The 19,630-nt window shown below is 38.4% G+C and overlaps 1 protein-coding gene across 1 annotated transcript in view; it reads right to left on the minus strand.

Annotated features, from left to right (window-relative positions):
• Positions 1 to 19,630, minus strand: part of tmem131l (transmembrane 131 like) — a 49,774-nt gene that overhangs the window by 3,999 nt on the left and 26,145 nt on the right. The window contains exons 7-30 of the mRNA XM_063009196.1: positions 18,765 to 18,869; positions 16,123 to 16,200; positions 15,247 to 15,403; positions 13,852 to 13,907; positions 13,453 to 13,558; positions 12,177 to 12,279; positions 11,562 to 11,706; positions 11,296 to 11,466; positions 10,651 to 10,720; positions 10,403 to 10,517; positions 9,276 to 9,345; positions 8,961 to 9,070; positions 8,443 to 8,512; positions 7,898 to 8,016; positions 6,152 to 6,294; positions 5,735 to 5,927; positions 5,393 to 5,578; positions 4,315 to 4,455; positions 3,476 to 3,995; positions 2,424 to 2,542; positions 2,137 to 2,294; positions 1,507 to 1,671; positions 844 to 922; positions 158 to 258 (exon numbers count right to left, since the gene is read on the minus strand). Coding sequence (XP_062865266.1) covers positions 158 to 258; positions 844 to 922; positions 1,507 to 1,671; positions 2,137 to 2,294; positions 2,424 to 2,542; positions 3,476 to 3,995; positions 4,315 to 4,455; positions 5,393 to 5,578; positions 5,735 to 5,927; positions 6,152 to 6,294; positions 7,898 to 8,016; positions 8,443 to 8,512; positions 8,961 to 9,070; positions 9,276 to 9,345; positions 10,403 to 10,517; positions 10,651 to 10,720; positions 11,296 to 11,466; positions 11,562 to 11,706; positions 12,177 to 12,279; positions 13,453 to 13,558; positions 13,852 to 13,907; positions 15,247 to 15,403; positions 16,123 to 16,200; positions 18,765 to 18,869 — 3,280 coding nt within the window. The remainder of the gene's footprint in view (positions 1 to 157; positions 259 to 843; positions 923 to 1,506; positions 1,672 to 2,136; positions 2,295 to 2,423; positions 2,543 to 3,475; positions 3,996 to 4,314; positions 4,456 to 5,392; positions 5,579 to 5,734; positions 5,928 to 6,151; positions 6,295 to 7,897; positions 8,017 to 8,442; positions 8,513 to 8,960; positions 9,071 to 9,275; positions 9,346 to 10,402; positions 10,518 to 10,650; positions 10,721 to 11,295; positions 11,467 to 11,561; positions 11,707 to 12,176; positions 12,280 to 13,452; positions 13,559 to 13,851; positions 13,908 to 15,246; positions 15,404 to 16,122; positions 16,201 to 18,764; positions 18,870 to 19,630) is intronic.

A 19,630-nucleotide genomic window follows, 5' to 3' on the forward strand; every position in this document is an offset into this window, starting at 1 on the left:
CCTGTTGTGGTAATTTAATTCCTGTTTGAACGCATTTGTTTCAACACTAATGAGTCTTTTGCAAACAGTATTAAAGATGTTCCCTTCATTCCTCTGCTAAGCTAATCCAATTCAATCTGAACAGGGATGATAAAGTAGTGGGCTAATTAGCACTCACCTGAGCTCCTGTCAAGACCCACAGCTACATTAGCAAAGCTCGGAGAGAAAGCGTCCGGGTCTGAGATTTGGCACTGGTCCTTTACATACAGATTATTCATGCTGTAGCACACAAGAAACCCACAGTTAATGAACTAAATCCAAAAGGTTTCAGAAGTTATTAAACACTATTGAGATATTTTGAGCAAGCAAAGAGTTTTTGCCACAGAATACTACAAAATTTTAGGACATGTTCGGTTTTAATCGTTATCTGTGTACAGTTTTCTGCATTTAGCAGACGCTTTTATCCAGACAGTAAATTGTCTAAGCAGTTGAGGGTCAAGGGCCCAACAGTGGCAACCTGGCAGTGGTGGAGCTTCAACCAGCAACCTTTGGATTACAAGTCCAGTACCTTAACCACTAGGCTACAACTGCCCTCTCAGTCAACTGCCCAAGCAGTAGTAGTGTATAAACATCAGCAAAGCAGTGGAATTACATGTCTGTCACCTGTAAAGCACTGCACTTGGTAAGCACTAGCAGTGCTCCAAGGTTAGAAATGTACTCAGGTTACCAGTGTATTGCATTCTCTAGATCTATATGTTTATACAGTGTAAATACACAAAATCGAGTATATGGTGTTAAGTGTAAACAACATGTAACTAAACATTCACATTAATCTCAGTTTGGTAAGATTAATGATCTTTGTACCTCTGAGTTTTGAAGGTGCAGTTTACTTGTGGGTAACATTCACGGTCGGCTGTGTTCGTGTTGTACAGTTGCGCCTCTCCTGTACAAAATAAACAAAGTTTTCCGTCTATTACATAAATACAATATATAGCCAAAAGTGTGCAGACACCATGAGCTTGTTGGATATCCCATTTCAAACACAAATGGTATTAAAATAGAGAGACTTTGGGCGTTCGGGCGGGACGGCAGTAAGACACGCTAGCACACCAGAGCTGACATTTCAAACCGAGTTTGAATCTCAGCTCTGCTACCAACAGGGCGGGTGCCTATAAGGACAATAATTTGGATCATCCAGATGTGGTATTGCTGGATAGGGTTCATCATAACTCTGCTAGTTGCTGGATGGCGCCTGCATGATGAGACAGGGGATATTGAAGCAGGAATATTCTTTAATTGATTTATTACACCTGTTAACAATTGCTGTGACTGAAGCACATGAATTCAGTAATTAGAAGTGGTGTCCCAACATTTTTGTCCATATCGTGTACAAGAGACCAGCTCATTAACTTAAAGTATTAGCCACAAACACACAAAACACCATGGTACAAAAATGAGAACATTGATTGTCAGGGATTTTGGTGCTCATACCTATAATGACATGTAGACTAAGTTTAAGTTTCTCACTTGTTCGAGCTCTGTTGGGATCCTTCTCTCCCTCTACACTGCTCCAGCTGCCCCAAGATTCCCTGCTGCCTTTCACGCTGCCCGACGAGCTGCCCGAGTCAGAACCCGACTCCCACTGCATCCGGCGTTCTGGAGCCTTCCGGCGGGGTCTGACCAAACACACGCCTGCATGAAAACACACAAATGCAAAATTTTGTTGTTGTTGTTATTTAGTATTTAGTGACAATTATGCAATAAAATAAGGTTTTCCCACATAACCAAAATATAAGTGTTATTTTTAATACCAGTGGTGTAAGAGGAATTGTGGGATGTCAAGATGTGCTGTTTCTAATTAAATGCCCATGAAAGACATTTCACAAATCTCTGCTCTCTGATGCTTAATAATAATTAGTTTTACTTTTTGTAGTAACAATATTATGACCTTATTTGTGTGAGCATTTTGCTATCATTACAAATTTTATATTTTCATGTCTGCTTATTATGTCAGGTAAACAATCATCAAAAATTTATTTTACTGCAATAACATCTTGGATTTACATGGATTTACAGACTCTTTTATTTACAAATTTGTGTACATCCTTCATTTGACTGTTTGGTAAAGTGAAAAAGTAAAAGGGAAAAAAATCTTACCACTTGGTTTGGCAGGACTCTCCACTGTCACTGCTGCTTTGGGAATCTCTAGCTTCATACTGATCGGGTGGTTGCGGGTTCTAGTTGCACTACGTGGTTCTTTGCACTCGGGTTCCCCCTCACACTCAGTCATTATAACAGGGTTGTTTCCTGGGAGCCTGCGGGTACATCAGTGATTTAGTACAATACTTATAAATTAAAATGATCTAAAGAAATAGTTCAGTCTCAAGGATAGGTGGGCTTTTTATAATCACTGTTAATTGTTGGATTATAATTCAAGCACTCACCCGGGAGTTGATTCTGCAGTTCTCCTGCGGTTCTTTCCTGAGTTTTTCTTGGTTTTGGTGTTGGACACAATGAGCTCAGAGTCTTTTTCCGCTCTTTTCTTTTGAGCACTTTCTCTCTGCTAAAGATGAGAGGAACATGCACACATGGTTTACCATTTATAGGAATGTTTCCAAAGGCATATACAGTATGGAGCTACATAGGCATAGCAATCACCTTAAATATCCCAGCCAGTACAATAGGTTTTAAAATATGCAAGCTCATGGAACCACAAATAACCACAATCATCTGTGACATGCAGTCTAATGCAAGCTTTAATTATGCTCCCTGTTGACATGACTGCTACAAAGATTTGTCAGCTGTACATTCATACTACAAATTTCTAGTTTTAGTACATCCCAGGATTTAGATCTCATGACCCATTAAAATGCACTGAAATCACTGTCATATTTTTGGAAACAGTTTAAGATGACATTATCACATAGTTGTCACTTTATAAAGTGTCTGTGGTCATGAAAGAATGCACATGGTCAGCAACAGCCTGTCAAACACTGCATGATTGGTATTAGTGAACCAGATGTCATACAAGAAAAGTCACAACTGTTGGGTCTATGGATTTATGGAAAAATAAGACCAGGCAAGGTTTTTCCAACTCTCTTGGTCCAATTTTTGTGATCATCTTCACTGTGTATCCAAAGATTCCTGTCATTGCCATTCTGTGCAAAGACTCTGCAGTTTCTGACAGACTCAAATCAGTCCATCTGGCACCAACATCCATGCTAAAACACTCACACCAGTGTCAGTTTGATAAGTAGGTATGCCATTTGACTGGCTGACTGGACTGCAATTGCAGGTGTTTTACAGGTGTTCCTAAATAAAGTGGTTACATGTGTCTGAAATGCCATCAAGCAAAAAGTGAAAAGAAAAAAAGAAAAAAAGAAAAAAAAAAAAGAAAAAAAAGAAAAAGAGTTTTCATTTATTGGGCACTTTTTATACCTATTGTTTTAGTTTTATAAAGCATTTGTTTTTAGTGTTACCCTGAAAGATTGCATACCTCTATGTCCATGTCTGCCCTTTTTTCCTCTTCCATTTTTTGACTGCACCTGCTTTCCATCTGTTCATCCACGTGAGACGGAGGCACATGATTGGCTGTAATGCTTTCAGAGAATCCAGGAAGCGCTTCCATTGGAAACATATCACCTGGAGAAGCCTTTTCCTCTCTGATCTGTTCTTTCTTTGCTGACTGAAGAAGAGGCTCATTTAAACAATCATCATCATTGTTGTTATTATTACAGACTTCTGGGTCAGGCTCGAATGTATGCTCCTCTCTTTCTTCATCTGCTGGAGCATTAGTATTAACATTAGCAGAATTAGCATTGGAGTTGCTTCTGTATCTATAGAGAAATGAAACACGCGTCTGTTTCTTCTGAGGCTGAGAGGAACCTCCGGAACTCTTTTTTGATGGGGCTTGAGAACGGGCTGTGCCATTGGCCAATGCTGTAGAGCCTCGCCCTTTGCCTTTATCAGAGGTGTGACTCGTGTCAGAGTAGTTCTTGCAGCTGCCTTTGCCCTTACTGCAGAAAAAGACAAAATACAACGTGGATGCTTTGACCAACGCTTTGACCCTTGAAATGAACTGACACCTGGCATTGTTATGAGACTAGCTTTGATTATTATAAATTTTTAGTGAGATAATAAGTCAGGATATGCCATGCAGCATCTTTACATTTCTGAGTTATGATGATCTCATGTTTAGAGTCATTGTATTGTGTTGGGATGAAAGAGAACATCCACCATTTGTCTCTCTTTCAAGCCAAATACCAAATTACAAAACAGCAAGTCTACAGAGTTGGCAGCTTTCCTGTGTGTTAAAAGTAGGATGGGAAGATTTACCTGGTGTTGTTTGGGGTGTTATGGTTGCTGTTTTCACGAGGGTTGGAGTTGTGGTTGCTTCGTGGCGCTGGAGTGGAAAACTCTCTCAGAATGTACTGAGCCTGATGAAATGCCATGAGACACACTCCAGCCAGAGAGAAGCTAGTCATACAGTGCATAAGGAAATGTAATTACCATCTCACACAGTTCCTTGCGTTCAGTGTTATTAACAAAGACATAAAAAACATTGCCTAATCGTTACACAAGCCAGATGTCTGTCAGAGCTGGTTAAACACAACAGAACTCACTAATAGTGAGTACAGTTAAGGGGCAATATGGAGCTATTTTCTGTTGTTATGTTTAATTAGAAGAAAAAAGTTTGCACACAGGGTATTCGTCTAGATGGATGTATTAAAAAATTTGGATTCATTTTGAAACCAGTCCTTTACAGCTCATATAGGCTAACATGGGTTTAATGAGAACAGTAATTAAATTTGAACTGATTAGACAGGTGACAGTAATATATGTTGTTTATAGATTTTCTTATTGTTTAGCATTATAACATTAAAGCATAGAAACACAAAGAAATGCGTGTGCCAAAAACTAGCAATAATGATACTGCTCGTGCATGCTTTATCCTGGTCAGGGTTGTGGTGGGTCTACTTCATTGGGTGAACCCAGGCCCTTCTAGCTGTGAGGCAACAGCAATCATTTTAAATTCATGTTTTACCACTGCTTTTCACTGGCCAGGGTCACAGTGGGTCTAATTGCCCCAGAATAAGTAGCCGTTGTGCAGTAATGTACCGCAGACAGGATGCCAACCCCATCACGGAGCTTTTTCATCAGGTGGCACAGTGAGTACGCTAGCCCACAACGGATGGGATACAAACTGTGACAAATCAGGTATGTGGACCCGGGTGTTCCCAAAAACACAGAAGTAGCCAAAAGTATTTATGTTTGGATCTATAGTTCAGATCACAAATTGTCAGTGTGTGTGTGTGTGTGTGTGTGTGTGTGTGTGTGTGTGTGTGTGTGTGTGTGTGTGTGTGTGGTGTGTGTGTTGTGTGTGTGTGTGTGTGTGTGTGTGTGTGTATCTAACCATGTAAAGACAAGTGTGATGACCCAGAAGGACTCCTCCCAGCTAGGCCCAGGTACGACCTGAGCACATAGAGGCAGCATGTGGTGTGGCAAAGTGACATTCAAGGTAAAAGGAAAGGATGAACCACGCTCTGTTATTAGTGTCAGATCTCTGATCACCCATGATGATGTGAAGTCTGGGGTGAACCTAAAATGAAGACAGATAGTAGGAAGAAAAAAAGGGCAATAAAGACACTGTAAAAAGACACTCTCCTGTCTTCCAAACAGTGGTTCTCAAAAACAAACCGGAAAAAATGAACAGTAAATGAACATTATGGGGAAGCATTAGAAAGTATAAACGTACGCAATGGTGATTTCCGAGGAAGAGTTGTTGTCGATGCTGAAGGATCTGCATTGCAGCACCTCAAAGCCAAAGGCCTGGCATTTATAACCATTAATGTTCATGGACATGACAGTGAGAGGAAGCTCTCCTGCGTTCTCCACTTTAAAACTCTTCTGGATGGCGAACAGTGGCTTACTGAGGCGACTGCGCAGACCTGAGAGATACAGGGACCAAAATAAGTTACAACAAAGAATTCAAACTATACAGCAACTGCTAAAATTCATTTTAAAACTGGTATGTGCACTGAATCCATGCAGAAGCCTCAGGTGGTTAATTAGGTACAATATATAATATACAAATGTATCTTATACAAGTTATTTATAGCATACAAGATACCACATTAATATGGTCTTCATGTTCAGTGTGAGTGAATCTTACCATCTCTGCACTCCATGAGGGTAGACTGAGGAACATTAAAGCGAAGTGATGCCCCAGGACCAGGGAGTTTACCCCCCACACGCAGGAGCTCTTTTGCCCCGAAGCCCTTCACCAGAACCAGGTCAAACACTGTCAGGTTATTTCTGAGAAGGGAAATCAATAATAGCAGTAAACAGAATTAATTTAAAGTAGTAGTAGACAGAATTTAATAGAATTGTTGTTATAAAAGCAGCAAAAACAAACCAAAGACCATATATAGAGGTCAGACGTTTACGTACACCTGTATTTTGTGCACTATTATTAATTTTTTCTGGGACTAAATGACTGAAACACATACTTCTTTGTACCAAAAAAATGTAGATTTTAAAGAAAGAATAGTTGTGTTCGAGAAGTTCATTGTGGGTTGACTGAAGATATATCAAATTATTTAATCTTTTAGTGGTGTAGAAAGTACAGCAACACACTCACCACAGCTTTACATAGCACATGAGCTTAGAGGCTGCTCCTGCTTAGGTGTTATATTTGCAAGATAAAATGTAATCAGATAATCAATAAAAAACAATCCTCGGCCGCTCAGGTGGCGCTAGCACACCAGAACAGGGATTTTGAATCGGGATACATCGTATCGAATCTCAGCTCTGCCATTCGGCTGGGGTGGGCAACCACATGAACAACGATTGGCTGTTGTTCAGGGTGGAATGAGCCGACCAGGTTTCCCCATAACTGGTGCAATTATGACCTCTGTTGGCTGATTGATGGTGCCTGCACAGAGTTGGGGAATGATGCTAATCAAGGTGCGGCTCTCCGTGCACAAGGCTGATCCACATATAAACTCGCCATAAACTGCGCATGTGTCGGAGGGGGCGTGTGTCAGTTGCGGAAGCTCCTCAGTCAGCAGTGGAGGGTTGTATCATTAGAGGTGAAGTGTAACGCAATAGGGGTTATTGGATAAGACTAGATTGGGGAGAAAATGGGGGGGGGGGGATCGGAGAAAAAGAGAGGAAAAAAAAAAACAATACTCTGTTGCAACCTTCAAGTCAAGGATAATGTAAAGCTTGCTTGACTGTGGACAGTGTTACTCATGTAACTTCATACACCACTGACATTTTTTTCAGATTATTTAATATATTTTAAAAACATTTTAATATTAAACGTGCCAGTAAACGTCATAGTAACGGTATATGATTATTAAATTATTTTAATTCTGTAATAGATAGAACCTTGACAAATATGTACTGGGAGGAATGATAAAAATTGCTGTATTAAGATTGATATGTGCAACATGAGGGAACAGGCAACTACTGAATAATCTTAACCTGAAAACCTCTTCTGATTACATCACTGTGTCTGCGTCAAGGACTAAGAAAATGACCAAGTGTGGACATGCTAAGTACAAAAATGCATTGCAATTATTAAATGCAATTATTGCTCTAAATGTTAAACGTCACAATGATGTCATAGGTCCTCTTTTTCCATAGCTGATACTTGTAAATTAAAAATCATTTAACTATATTCAGGCTCTGACATTACAAAGGCTTTACAGTTTAGTGCCCTAAACACTTAATAAAGCAGATATTTATAGTACTAATGTAAACAGTACTAATGTGATAATGGACTGTTCCGATCTAGCTTTATAGCATAAAATAAGATAAAATAACTTTATAACATAGTGTTTAGCACGTTGTAATAACTTTAGCTGCAACGTGAGAGTCAAGTCAGTTGTTGTAATAACAAATGTAGATGTACCTGATGAGCAGGACGGAGGTGACAGGTTTGTGTTGACTGGGTGTGTACGCCACACTTACACTTCTGGACTCCCAAGGCTGCAGTAGGATTCTCTGCACACTACTGCCTCTCTGAATCTCCTGAGAAGGAACACAAGTACAGCTGCACATTTAATTTACTCTACATATTGGATTTGTTGTATTCCCTTGTCCGCACAAATACAAATAATTCCTAATGTAGTTTTCCCCTGTTAAAAAAAAACAACCCAACATTTAAAACAACCTAAAACAGTGGAAATAGCTGATTTGCAGAATGCCAGCTAAATTGCTGGAGAGACCTCATTCTACATTTCATGTCAAACACCTGAAGTAAAAAACATTACAAGTATGCTTACTATGCAATCTATGCACCTGTTGATTGATCGAAAGATACTGAGGTCAGTACATTGTAGTGCCGCCACATGTGACCATGTACACATAAAGTAACAACACTAAAAGCAAAAAAAAGCAAACTAATTGTCAGGTGTTTACTTGTGGGCATAAAACAAAAGGTCTGAAAAGCATTACCTTGTGGTCAACAGGCAGCAAAGAAAACTCGGATGTAGTGACGTTCACTGAGAGTGGGCTGACGTTAAACCTGCAAAACACAGGTTCATAGAAATGAACAACAAAACTAAGAAAAAGATCAAATATCACTTATGAAAAATAGTCTGTAAATAAATATGATGGTGTAGAATCGTGACAGAAAGAAAGGCATAGTAACAGTATGTAGAGTAACAGATCCAGGTAGAAAACCATCACACAACAAATCATTGTATAATGTGTTTACATTACATGAATATTTCCAGATCAGTCAATCATGAAATTAATTGAATTATTTTTATTCAATTATTTTATTATGAGACTACAGAAAACCCTTAAAACTGCAAGAAGGATTATTTAAGTGTTTAAAGGGATGTACAAATCTTTAAAAATAAATGTTTGTATTAATTTATTTATTTTCAGATTTTTGGAAATAAGTAGGTGAGTGCAGAAGTTCTAATATGTTCTAAAAAGTGTTAAAGTAAAAAAAAAGTGTTACATACCACTTACTAAGCAGGTCTAAGGCTTCAAGTGGAGCTGGATATGAAGAAAGTGTTCTAATCTCCAGTGAAAGCACTGAACCAGTTGGGTTTTTCAGAGTAAAGTTTTTAATCTGAAAGAATTAGTTTAATAAATTAGTAAATAAATTCAAAGCGGTGGGGGACTAAAGACATAAGACAGTAAAGGCTCAGATGGGGATGGATTACATCTGACATGTTTCCATCATCAGATGCAATTCTGTGTATAGATGTTTAAAAGCACTGTAATGTGTGGAAAAATAAACATTTAGAACTATGAAGGATGGAGGGAGTTTTTACCTTGCTCTCGTTTACTGGTGTGGCTCCAAAATCCAAAGCAGAAGAGCAATCTGCAGCAAGCCTGGGCCATCTGCGTGCACACAGACATGACATATAGGGATCATGTAAACAGAATATATGGGTGTAATGTATACAGTCAGCTCCAGAATTACTGGTCATCTATGGTAAACTTTTATTTATTTATTTTTGTATTATATTTATATTTTGCTTTTTGTCACCCTGTCTCACAATTTAGCCATATGCACTTTCCTAATACATGTCTCGACACGGTGGAGCAGTGGGTGGCGCTGTCACCTCACAGAAAGAAGGGCCTGGGTTTAATTCCTCCGGCCGGATGGCCAGGGTCTATTCTGTGTGGAATTTACTCCCACAAATCCAAACACATGCAGTCAGGCAAATTGGAGCTACTAAAAGTTTTAAACTTGACATCTATCTATCGATCTATTGATCTATCGATCTATGCTGTGTGAGTCACATTCACAGCAGGAAAGATTTATGTGGGTGCTTTGTATCCGTTAGGCAGTCTCTGATATTATACTGTATTCCTAATTTAGTGATTGCAATGAAGTTCAAAAGCTTTTCTGCTTTTTCAAGGTAAAAAATGTCTTTCATTGTTCCAGCTATTGAGAATTTTTGTCATTCCCTTTGGTATTTACGGCACTCAGTATGTGTTTAACCGTGATGGGTAATTGGCAGGATTCTCATTGCGGGGCCACCACTTGCACTAAGGAAGGTGGTAAGGCTATAATAATCTGTCTGAATCTGCCAAGTATCAAAAATTGGCTTAGACCAGTAATCCCAAACAGAAATCAAACTTCACACAAAAATGGTTAGATGACCACAGAATCAAGCATCTGCAATGGCCATCAGAGGCCTCTGATCTAAACCCAGAGGCCTGTGAAAATGTGTAAGGTAAGCGGAAGAGGAAAGTCCACAAGACAGAATATACGACTTTTAGTAATCTGAAGTGATTCTGTATTGTTTTTATATCATTTAATCTCATTAAGCATATCAGAAGACCTACAGCTATCATGTAAAGCATGGCAAAATGCGGCTGTTCCAGACATCATGAAACATGTTACATTTCTCTTGGATTTCCATCTGAATCAGTGTTTATGTACAAGTACCTGCAGGAAAGCTCTTTACTGTGATAAAAAGAAAGTGTAGACGCCAAACTGCTGTCTGTCTTCCACAGAGAAGCTGAGGATTTTAGGAGTAGAGACTGCTGCCACTCCAGACGCCCTATAGCATACACACAGTGTGTCATTTTCCTCCTGTCTCAATCCTAAAATCCCAAAACTGAACTAGAATAATCACCATATAAAGGGTAATGAAATGCTTCTTAGAATCAGCATAAAAAGAAGTTTTAACTCACCAGTTTTGGAGAGACGTAGAGGGCAGAGCTGTTCACACTCACCCCTGGTTTCAAATACCACATCCTTATTCTAAAAATAAGAGAAAAAATAGAAACAAAACAGAGAAAAACTGATTATAATCATCAAATAATAAGATGAGTTATGGTCATGAAAATCCCAAATCCCATTATAACTATTGTTTTCATAAAATTACAGTTACCTGGGTGGACCTATAAATTATAATGTTTATTTTACTACTTAGGGATGCCTGACCATAAGCTTGTAGGTCATCATATTTTAAAACCATGTCAATTAATAAGAGTCTGCTAACCAGATTTGCTGCTACAACTGCCTTGCACAGTATTTTGAGGTTATTTGCTTATTTTCATTAAAAAAAGCATTTGTGAAATCAGGTGCTGATGTTGGACAAAAAGGCCTTGCTTGCGAACACTGTTCCGATTAATCCCAAATGTGGTAAATGTTGCTATGTTTAAAGCCCAAAACTGTTGTCACAACAGTAGAAGTATATGATTTACTTGACACACTTATTATGTTAGCAAAAACATTGTAAAAGAGCTCCAAAAATCCTGTGAGGAGATGCGAGAACCTGTTGGATAAACAACGTTCTGCCAAAAGATAGACTGGCATGTGTGCATTTCATTTACCTTTAACCCTGTGGAGGAGGCGTGCATACGCAGCTCAAGAGCAAACCCCAGGCTGGTGGTGACCGTTACCAGAGCGACTGCATTGATTGGCAATGTTCTATTAAGAAGTTGGAGCTTCAGTAGCTTCCAGCAGTCAGAAGCCACGCTCACTGATTTACTGACATTCACTAGCTGCAAAGGAATCCACAGAGCAAGAACACTACATTGAAGTTCAAGAGTCAGAATCAGCTTGACAGCACTAATAATATCAACACAGGGGTTGTTACCTTAAAGAGTCGAGGTGATGGTTGTGTGAGGGAGATGTTGGTTACGGTGAAGGTCAGATGAAGCGGGTTGGTAAGCCACAACTCTACCTGGTCTGTGCCTTTTTGCTTTTTTATAAACTGAAACCATACTGAAGAATCATAGTGCCTACAGAAAGAGAAGAAGGAAAAGAAATGAAGAGAAAGATAAGGAAAATGCAATATCAAATAACCAAAACTGTTTTTGTGTGTACAAATTTAAAATGATATATAATGTAACATTGCACTGGTGAAATTCTGTTGTGTTTGCACACTTTAGATGGTGCTGCACAGTTCCAGCAGCACAAAAACTATGTCTCTTAATACGAGCAACTTAACCAGACAAAACCACCATGTAAAGCTAAATGAGGACACTTGGAATACCCATCAACATACATTTTTTATAAAAATATAGTCACGTAGTGCAGACGTAGTCCCAAGCAGTTTAAAGCATAACATTTATTTCACTGATTTCATACAATGAGAGTGGCTAACATTTAAATTTAAAAGCTAAGTAGGTGTCCACATACTTTTTGGCCATATGGTTTATAATCTAGTTCTACAAGAAACCAGACAGAATAATTGATAATAGTGTATTACCTTTGTGTTCCATGTAACCAGGGAAATACTTTCATACTGCTGTTTCTAATGATCTGCAAGTTGATGTGACTGGAACATGTTTTACTTTGCGATGACAGAGACTCTAAAAAAAAAAAAACACAATCAATTAATAAGAACACAAAATTAATAAAAAATAAATAACATCCAGTCATATTTGGCCACATCCAACACCTCAATTTATTTATTATTCGAATTTTAACATTATGTTTTACACACTTTGGTTATATTTATGACAGGACAGACAAAATGCTATAACCTTTGCAGACCTCTAGAAGTCTGTAAAGTGTTAGACAATGTGACCCTAAACAGAACAGTGTTCCATCTCTGGGCTTGTGATGACCCAACACAGAACAGTGTTTCATATCTGGGCTTGTAATGACCCAACACAGAACAGTGTTTCTTCTCTGAACTTGTAATGACCCAACACAGAACAGTGTTTCTTCTCTGAACTTGTAATGACCCAACACAGAACAGTGTTTCTTCTCTGAACTTGTAATGACCCAACACAGAACAGTGTTTCTTCTCTGAACTTGTAATGACCCAACACAGAACAGTGTTTCTTCTCTGAACTTGTAATGACCCAACACAGAACAGTGTTTCTTCTCTGAACTTGTAATGACCCAACACAGAACAGTGTTTCTTCTCTGAACTTGTAATGACCCAACACAGAACAGTGTTTCTTCTCTGAACTTGTAATGACCCAACACAGAACAGTGTTTCTTCTCTGAACTTGTAATGACCCAACACAGAACAGTGTTTCTTCTCTGAACTTGTAATGACCCAACACAGAACAGTGTTTCTTCTCTGAACTTGTAATGACCCAACACAGAACAGTGTTCCATCTCTGGGCTTGTGATGACCCAACACAGAACAGTGTTCCATCTCTGGGCTTGTGATGACCCAACACAGAACAGTGTTCCATCTCTGGGCTTGTGATGACCCAACACAGAACAGTGTTCCATCTCTGGGCTTGTGATGACCCAACACAGAACAGTGTTCCATCTCTGGGCTTGTGATGACCCAACACAGAACAGTGTTCCATCTCTGGGCTTGTGATGACCCAACACAGAACAGTGTTCCATCTCTGGGCTTGTGATGACCCAACACAGAACAGTGTTCCATCTCTGGGCTTGTGATGACCCAACACAGAACAGTGTTCCATCTCTGGGCTTGTAATAACCCTACACTTCACTATCACTTTTGCTTTCTCAACCATATGCACTTGATCTTATGAATGTGAGTAAATGTAACTCACTTCTGCAGGACAGTGTGGCCACTTGAGTAAGATTACTGGACGAAGCTTTCAGTGGCACATGGTTGTTTTCTACAAAGATGTCTGTTCTTGATAAGATCTGTATTTCCTGTAAAGGTAAAACACAACCATTCATTGTCTGTCAGTCCTGGATACAGTAAAGTTGCTTTGAGACAATGTCTACTGTAAAAAACACTATGAGCACTGTGAGCCCAAAATCTATGCATGGTGCCATGAATATGGCACCATGCATAGATTTTGGGCTCACAGTGCCATAAGAAGTAAAGTGAGCTCCTCACAGATGATTTCAGAAAAAAGCACCACCGTATAGTAACATTTTAAGGAAGTTTAAAGAAGAACTTAAAAGTGTAAGTAACACATTTGCTTTACTTATGTACATACCTTTACAAAGAGCTGTCTGATTCCTGAGTTTAGCATGTATACTCCTATTTTTGGATCTGCTTGAGAGGAAATCAAAATCAACACTTACTCACTTCAACATAAATCACACAATGAATAAAGAAAACATGATTTTTTTTAACATTCATATATACACACAAGTTACTATGGAAGCACTTCTGTAAGTCGCTCTGGATAAGAGCGTCTGCTAAATGCAGAAAATGTAAATGTAAGTTCACAGTAAAAATAGAATAGCTTGTTAGAACTCTGGGGTCAGAACACAGTGTACGCTACAATAGCTAAAGCAGAAAGAACCAATGGCTTTGTTGTTTTGTTTTCACTTTATTGTTCTTACTGAAACAATTAAGAATATTTAGGGAACAAAACGAAGTAATCAAAGCAAGTGAATCATCAGCCTAAAACTGGACTCCTTTTTCCATCCCTAGAGTCAGTCACGGTGTAGAGATGCGGCTACAAGCCGTGCATTCCTCGCATGCAAACATGGCAGACCCCATGCCTAAAATTCACTTGATTCTACACAAATAGTACCCACTACACCAATAATACTGGGGCTAAGATGTTTAGTCTAGACTTTCTAAATTAAACTATGAGATTGAATATAATATTATCCGACTTGACTTCTAATTATTTAATACAAACATAGCAACTTCATTTTACAACTGAGACTGATTAACAACACACTCCAAATGTGTATAGCCTTGTTTTCACATAGGACCTGATTTTGATCCCCAAGCCAACTTGAGGCACATGAAGTTTAACAGTAATTATGATGCTTGTAAGAATGAATTCCCAAGTCACAACTGAACCCCAATGTGGACCGCTTTTTCTAAAATGTCTCAGTCTATGCAGGACCACACCAACATCACAAAGCACAAGCATGTTTCATATGTAACTGGTTTAATTTTAGGTCTAACAGCATATACTAAAATGCATACAAAGCACAAGTGAGATGCTGCTGCCTAAAACTGGACAAGGGTACGAATCGAATACTACCTGCTAATTACCACCTTAATAATGAAACCACCGGTGGTGTACTAGTTTGAAATCATTTAATAAGGTATTTGAGGTAACTCTTTTTGTAAGTATTTTTTTTTCCAGATACCACATCTTCTCCAAGTTATTTCTTACATTCTGATTGGTTGCTTACAGCATCTAGTCATTGGGAAGCTCACACATCAGCAACAATATTTTTCAACATGCAAAAAATCCTGGAGACTCAGAGACTCATCTAAGAGTGGGGAATTTACAAAGCCACACATGACAGTGGTCTAGTAAGGGGACTGTGTAACTAAATAGATTTTATAGTAAATCAAACTCGTCTAAGTGCAAGGTAAAACAGTACTAATAGAGCATCCTGATGTGTAACTAATGACATACATGCAGCTCCCCCTGATGGAGGAAGAATAAGCAGCACCATGATGTTCTCCAGCACATAGGGCTTCAGTTTATCGAGGTGAGTCGACCTTTCTCCTCTCTCAGAGAGACTAATCTGGAGGGAGAGACGTCCTTCATCCTCTGCTCCAAAACATGAGCCCTAAAAAAGAATGAGAGAAAGAAAGAGAGAGAGAGAAAGAGAGAGACTCAAATTAGTAAATAAAAAGGTACTTCAGTGGAATCCTAGACCTTCCAAAAATGCTATTTATTTAGTAGTACTTTCAACAGAAGAGCACTTGGCTTATGCCCTGCAATGGGCTGGCACTCTGCCCTGGGTATTCCAAGTGTTTCCAGAATAAGGCACTAAAGTTGGAGAAGGCTTTCCTTACAACAGTTATATATTAAAAATATTGATTTTAAACTCCTGTTAGCAATTGATGTGGCTAAAACACTAAAACTTATGAATTTGTTGGAGTGCATTTTTGGTCATATAGCGTATATGAAAACGTGTGACTTTAAATAATTAAAAACTTTTTTTTTTTTTTTTTACAAAATGACAATTAAAATGCACATCCTTAATGTAAACACGTTGATAGTCTTTCACTCAACACACAACCTACTTTTAACACCATCCTGACATGTTTACCTTGGTGATTTTACACCAATTCACACCTCCATACTCAAGTGTTGCGAGCAAATCTAACCATATTACAGGTGTGACTTACAATGTATAAATAGTTGGGCATCTCCCACCATTCAGGAGAACTGATTAAGCAATTTGCACAATTAGCAAAATGTCTTTATAAGTAAAAACAAATGCACCTGCTAAAACAACATGACTTGAATACATGAAAACCATGCCAGAGGCGTGTGGTGTACCTGTGGGCGAGTATAGAGTGCTTTAGGAAGACTGCACTCCAACTGCAGTCCCAGGATGGTAATATTTAAAGCTTCTTCCTGTGAGATGAAGGGAAAAACAGAGTTAAACATGTATATCACTTTAATCAAGCTAGGCATTCTTGCAAAATGAAATTTATAAAACGGATAGTTCCGGTCCTAAAATCTGATTGGCTGAGCCGCGTTCGAAGCCGTTGTAAAATCCCCGATAAACACACACCTATGACCGCCTCACATCATTCCATATTAATACGCCACTGAATAGAAAAAATTAATGTTATTTTCGCCCTCATGTTGCCTAGCAACACTGTTAATCGAACTATTTTGCGTCGCGGAAGAATGCTTTATTGTAAGTTTATACACGATAAATACATTTATGAATGAAACATTGTTGTATTTATTATATTTTATGTTGACCGCCGTTTTATAAAAGCAATAAGCCACTCGAGACCGTGCATTACTGTTATGATTTTAGCACGGGGAAAGAAGTTTTAGGCACTCCGCTTCGCGTCGTGCCAAAAACGTCATCCCCGTGCTAAAATCACAGTAATGCACGGCCTCTCGTGGCTTATTGCTTTAATACACAACTGAAAACCAAATAGGAAATAGAACAGCCAGTTAAAGCAACAACATATATGCTACCTGTAACCAGTATGGAATTACCCACCATTTTCATTGTGCAGATAACCTCCATATCTTGCATGTTTTTTCCACTTATATTAAGGACTAGAACGTTTACATCCCCCCACCACACTTAGATACAATTACAAAATATCCAATCCATGTTAATTTCCCTGATATGTGCTCATAAAAACTATGTATCCTTTAATTGATCTATTTAGAAGGATCCAATTTCCTATCCATAAATCCATGCCCCGAATGTGTGTAAACGTGTATAACCACAAGCCATAGCCTAGCGGTTAAGGTACTGGACTAGTAATAAAAAGGTCGCTGGTTCAAGCCCCACCACTGACAGGTTACTGCTGTTGGGCCCTTGAGCAAGGCCCTTAACCCTTAATTGCTTTAACTCACAGAAAACAAGCTAGGCTTTCTGAATTTCTCCACTACTGGCCCTTCCGGCCCCTCAACCAGACAGAAGGTGCTGCTCTTCCAGGGCAAGAATGTGATTCTTGGTCTAACCTTCATAAGAAATAGCCAATTTTGTTGAAAAAAAAGCACCAAACCCACCAGGTCACACCACTGAGACTCATGGGTCTACAAAGTGGTGGGCACGCACAGTTAAGATTTAGGGTTCACTGAGCTGCTGTGACTCTTTCAGGAAAGACATTGGGTTTTAGGTGTACTCTTTGAGATTTTTGTTTAAAGGTGGGTGGGAAACAAATTCTTATTGCTTGTATTTTTAAGAAACCAGCACGCACCTCAAAACAAAGCTCAAAGAACAGCCTGTGACCAAAATTGGCTTCCTTGCAAATTCCACCTTATCTGACACTACTAACAGTATAGTTAATAACTAAAGTTAATAACAGGGCTGTGCATATCAAAATTAAGACTACATAGTCAGAGTAAATATATGCTACAGGATTGGCAACTATGGTCATGAACATATAAACACTGAAATGTGTATTGGAACTAAATGGTGCACTGTTATCTATAAGAAAAGATGCATAAGCAAGCATGTTTTGGAAAATCTGTGGGTAAAGCATTTGAATTGGTCTGAACAAGAAAACATATAGAAGCTAAACATATTTCAGAGCGCTGTGGGAAATTCCCTACAGTGCGCCTCATCTTTCTGATTTTTACTGATAATAAAACTTGACATGCATGTGTATTTAAAAAGTACTTTCTCATGAATTCCAGAATTCAGCTGAAAATTCAGTAAATTAAACTAGTATAACAGATTGGCACATGCTTAGTGCTATATGGCACAAGCTACAGCAAAAGGCATCTGAAGTGCTAAAGTCACTAGTACACATCTTAATGGGTTTTATTTAAGCATTCATCTTTGTAATAAAATCGTTCAATATACAGTAATTAAAAGCAGCAGCAAACTGGGCCAGACTGAAAAAGAAAGCGCGACTTGCAAACAAAAGCAGATGAAAACCACCAACAGTAGCTCACATGCGGTTATGTAACTGACACGTCTCGCACAGGTCTCGCACAAAGATGGGGGGCATAGATAACATTTTCAAACTTTGTTAGCTTCCTGTGGTGTAAAAAAATGTATATTTGCTCCTCACGCGACCGACCACTGTCTCTTAAAAATGTGCTATGCAATAAAGGACAAGTGTGTGCCCCAAATCAGCAGGTTTCAGTCCTAATATTTCTTAAAAAATGATGCAAGTTCTGTGTATTATTAAAAACGGCAGTTTATAGTCTATTAGTAGGAAACCTGAACTGGGATAAACCTGCAGCAGTATAATATTTACTATGATATTTTACTAGTAGCTTTCTTAGATGGCATGTGCTGCATCTCAAGATCTGTTTATTTAGTAATAAACATGCAATAAAACTTGTTTTGTGTTTTTTTTAGTTTATCTAGAAATCAGGTTAAACAGCATGTTTTCATCAAGCATGTCAAACACAAAAAAATGGAATGCTTCATGACAATGTTAAAATCATAAAAAACCAGTGTGACAACTACTTCAGTTTTGTATTAACCATACCTGAGTTTGTGTTAGTTTAATACTCTGTATTTGAGGGAATATAAGAGCACTGTCTTTTCTTGGCACATCCTTAGTAGAGTCAGCATGCACGCCAACCCCAAAAACCTGAAACAGACACAAAGAATGACTGGTTATCAAAACCTACCTCCAACTTACCCAAATTACTTAAAACTATAATCTATAACATTAGCAATATCTGAAATAGTAGTACACACTACAAGGCTAAATGTATGTGAAAACGAACTAATTAGTGGTAAGAATTACTGCAGACACACCCAAAAAGTTAAACCGTTTAGTAAAATGCAATAAAAACAGGAATGTGATTTGTTAATTATCTTGAACCTTTACTTGAACAAAAGTACAAAAAATGTTTTAATGTTTTCACTGACCAGTTTAATTAAATTCGGTAAATAGAAAACCAAAACTACATTTGATGGCTGCAATGCAATCAAAAAACAGCTGGGACAGAGGAAAAATAAGAGTTGAAAATTACAGTGTTTTGAACCATTTCACAATAAGCAGGTGAATTGGTATCAGTGAGGGAATCATGGTTGGTCTAAAAGGAGGATCCACCAAAAGCTCAGTCTTTGCTAAATGGGTCTTAGACCAAACTTTGTAAGATAAGTTTAAAAAGAACATTTTTACATATTTTTGCAAATAATTTAGGTTGTTATCCATCTGCCATACATAATAGATTCAGGGAATCTAGAGAAATCTCTGTCTCTAGGACAAGGCAGCAGTTGTCACGTAAGGCCACTTTTCAGCTTGTTCTTTTGAAAAAAAAATTTTTACGTGTCAAAGATGAAAAGGACCATCCAGACCAAAAGCCAACATCTGTCAGGTTTGGGGTAAACTGCATATGTGTG

This window comes from Trichomycterus rosablanca, chromosome 14, assembly GCF_030014385.1.
Source record: "Trichomycterus rosablanca isolate fTriRos1 chromosome 14, fTriRos1.hap1, whole genome shotgun sequence".
In the NCBI taxonomy this organism is placed as follows: domain Eukaryota; kingdom Metazoa; phylum Chordata; class Actinopteri; order Siluriformes; family Trichomycteridae; genus Trichomycterus; species Trichomycterus rosablanca.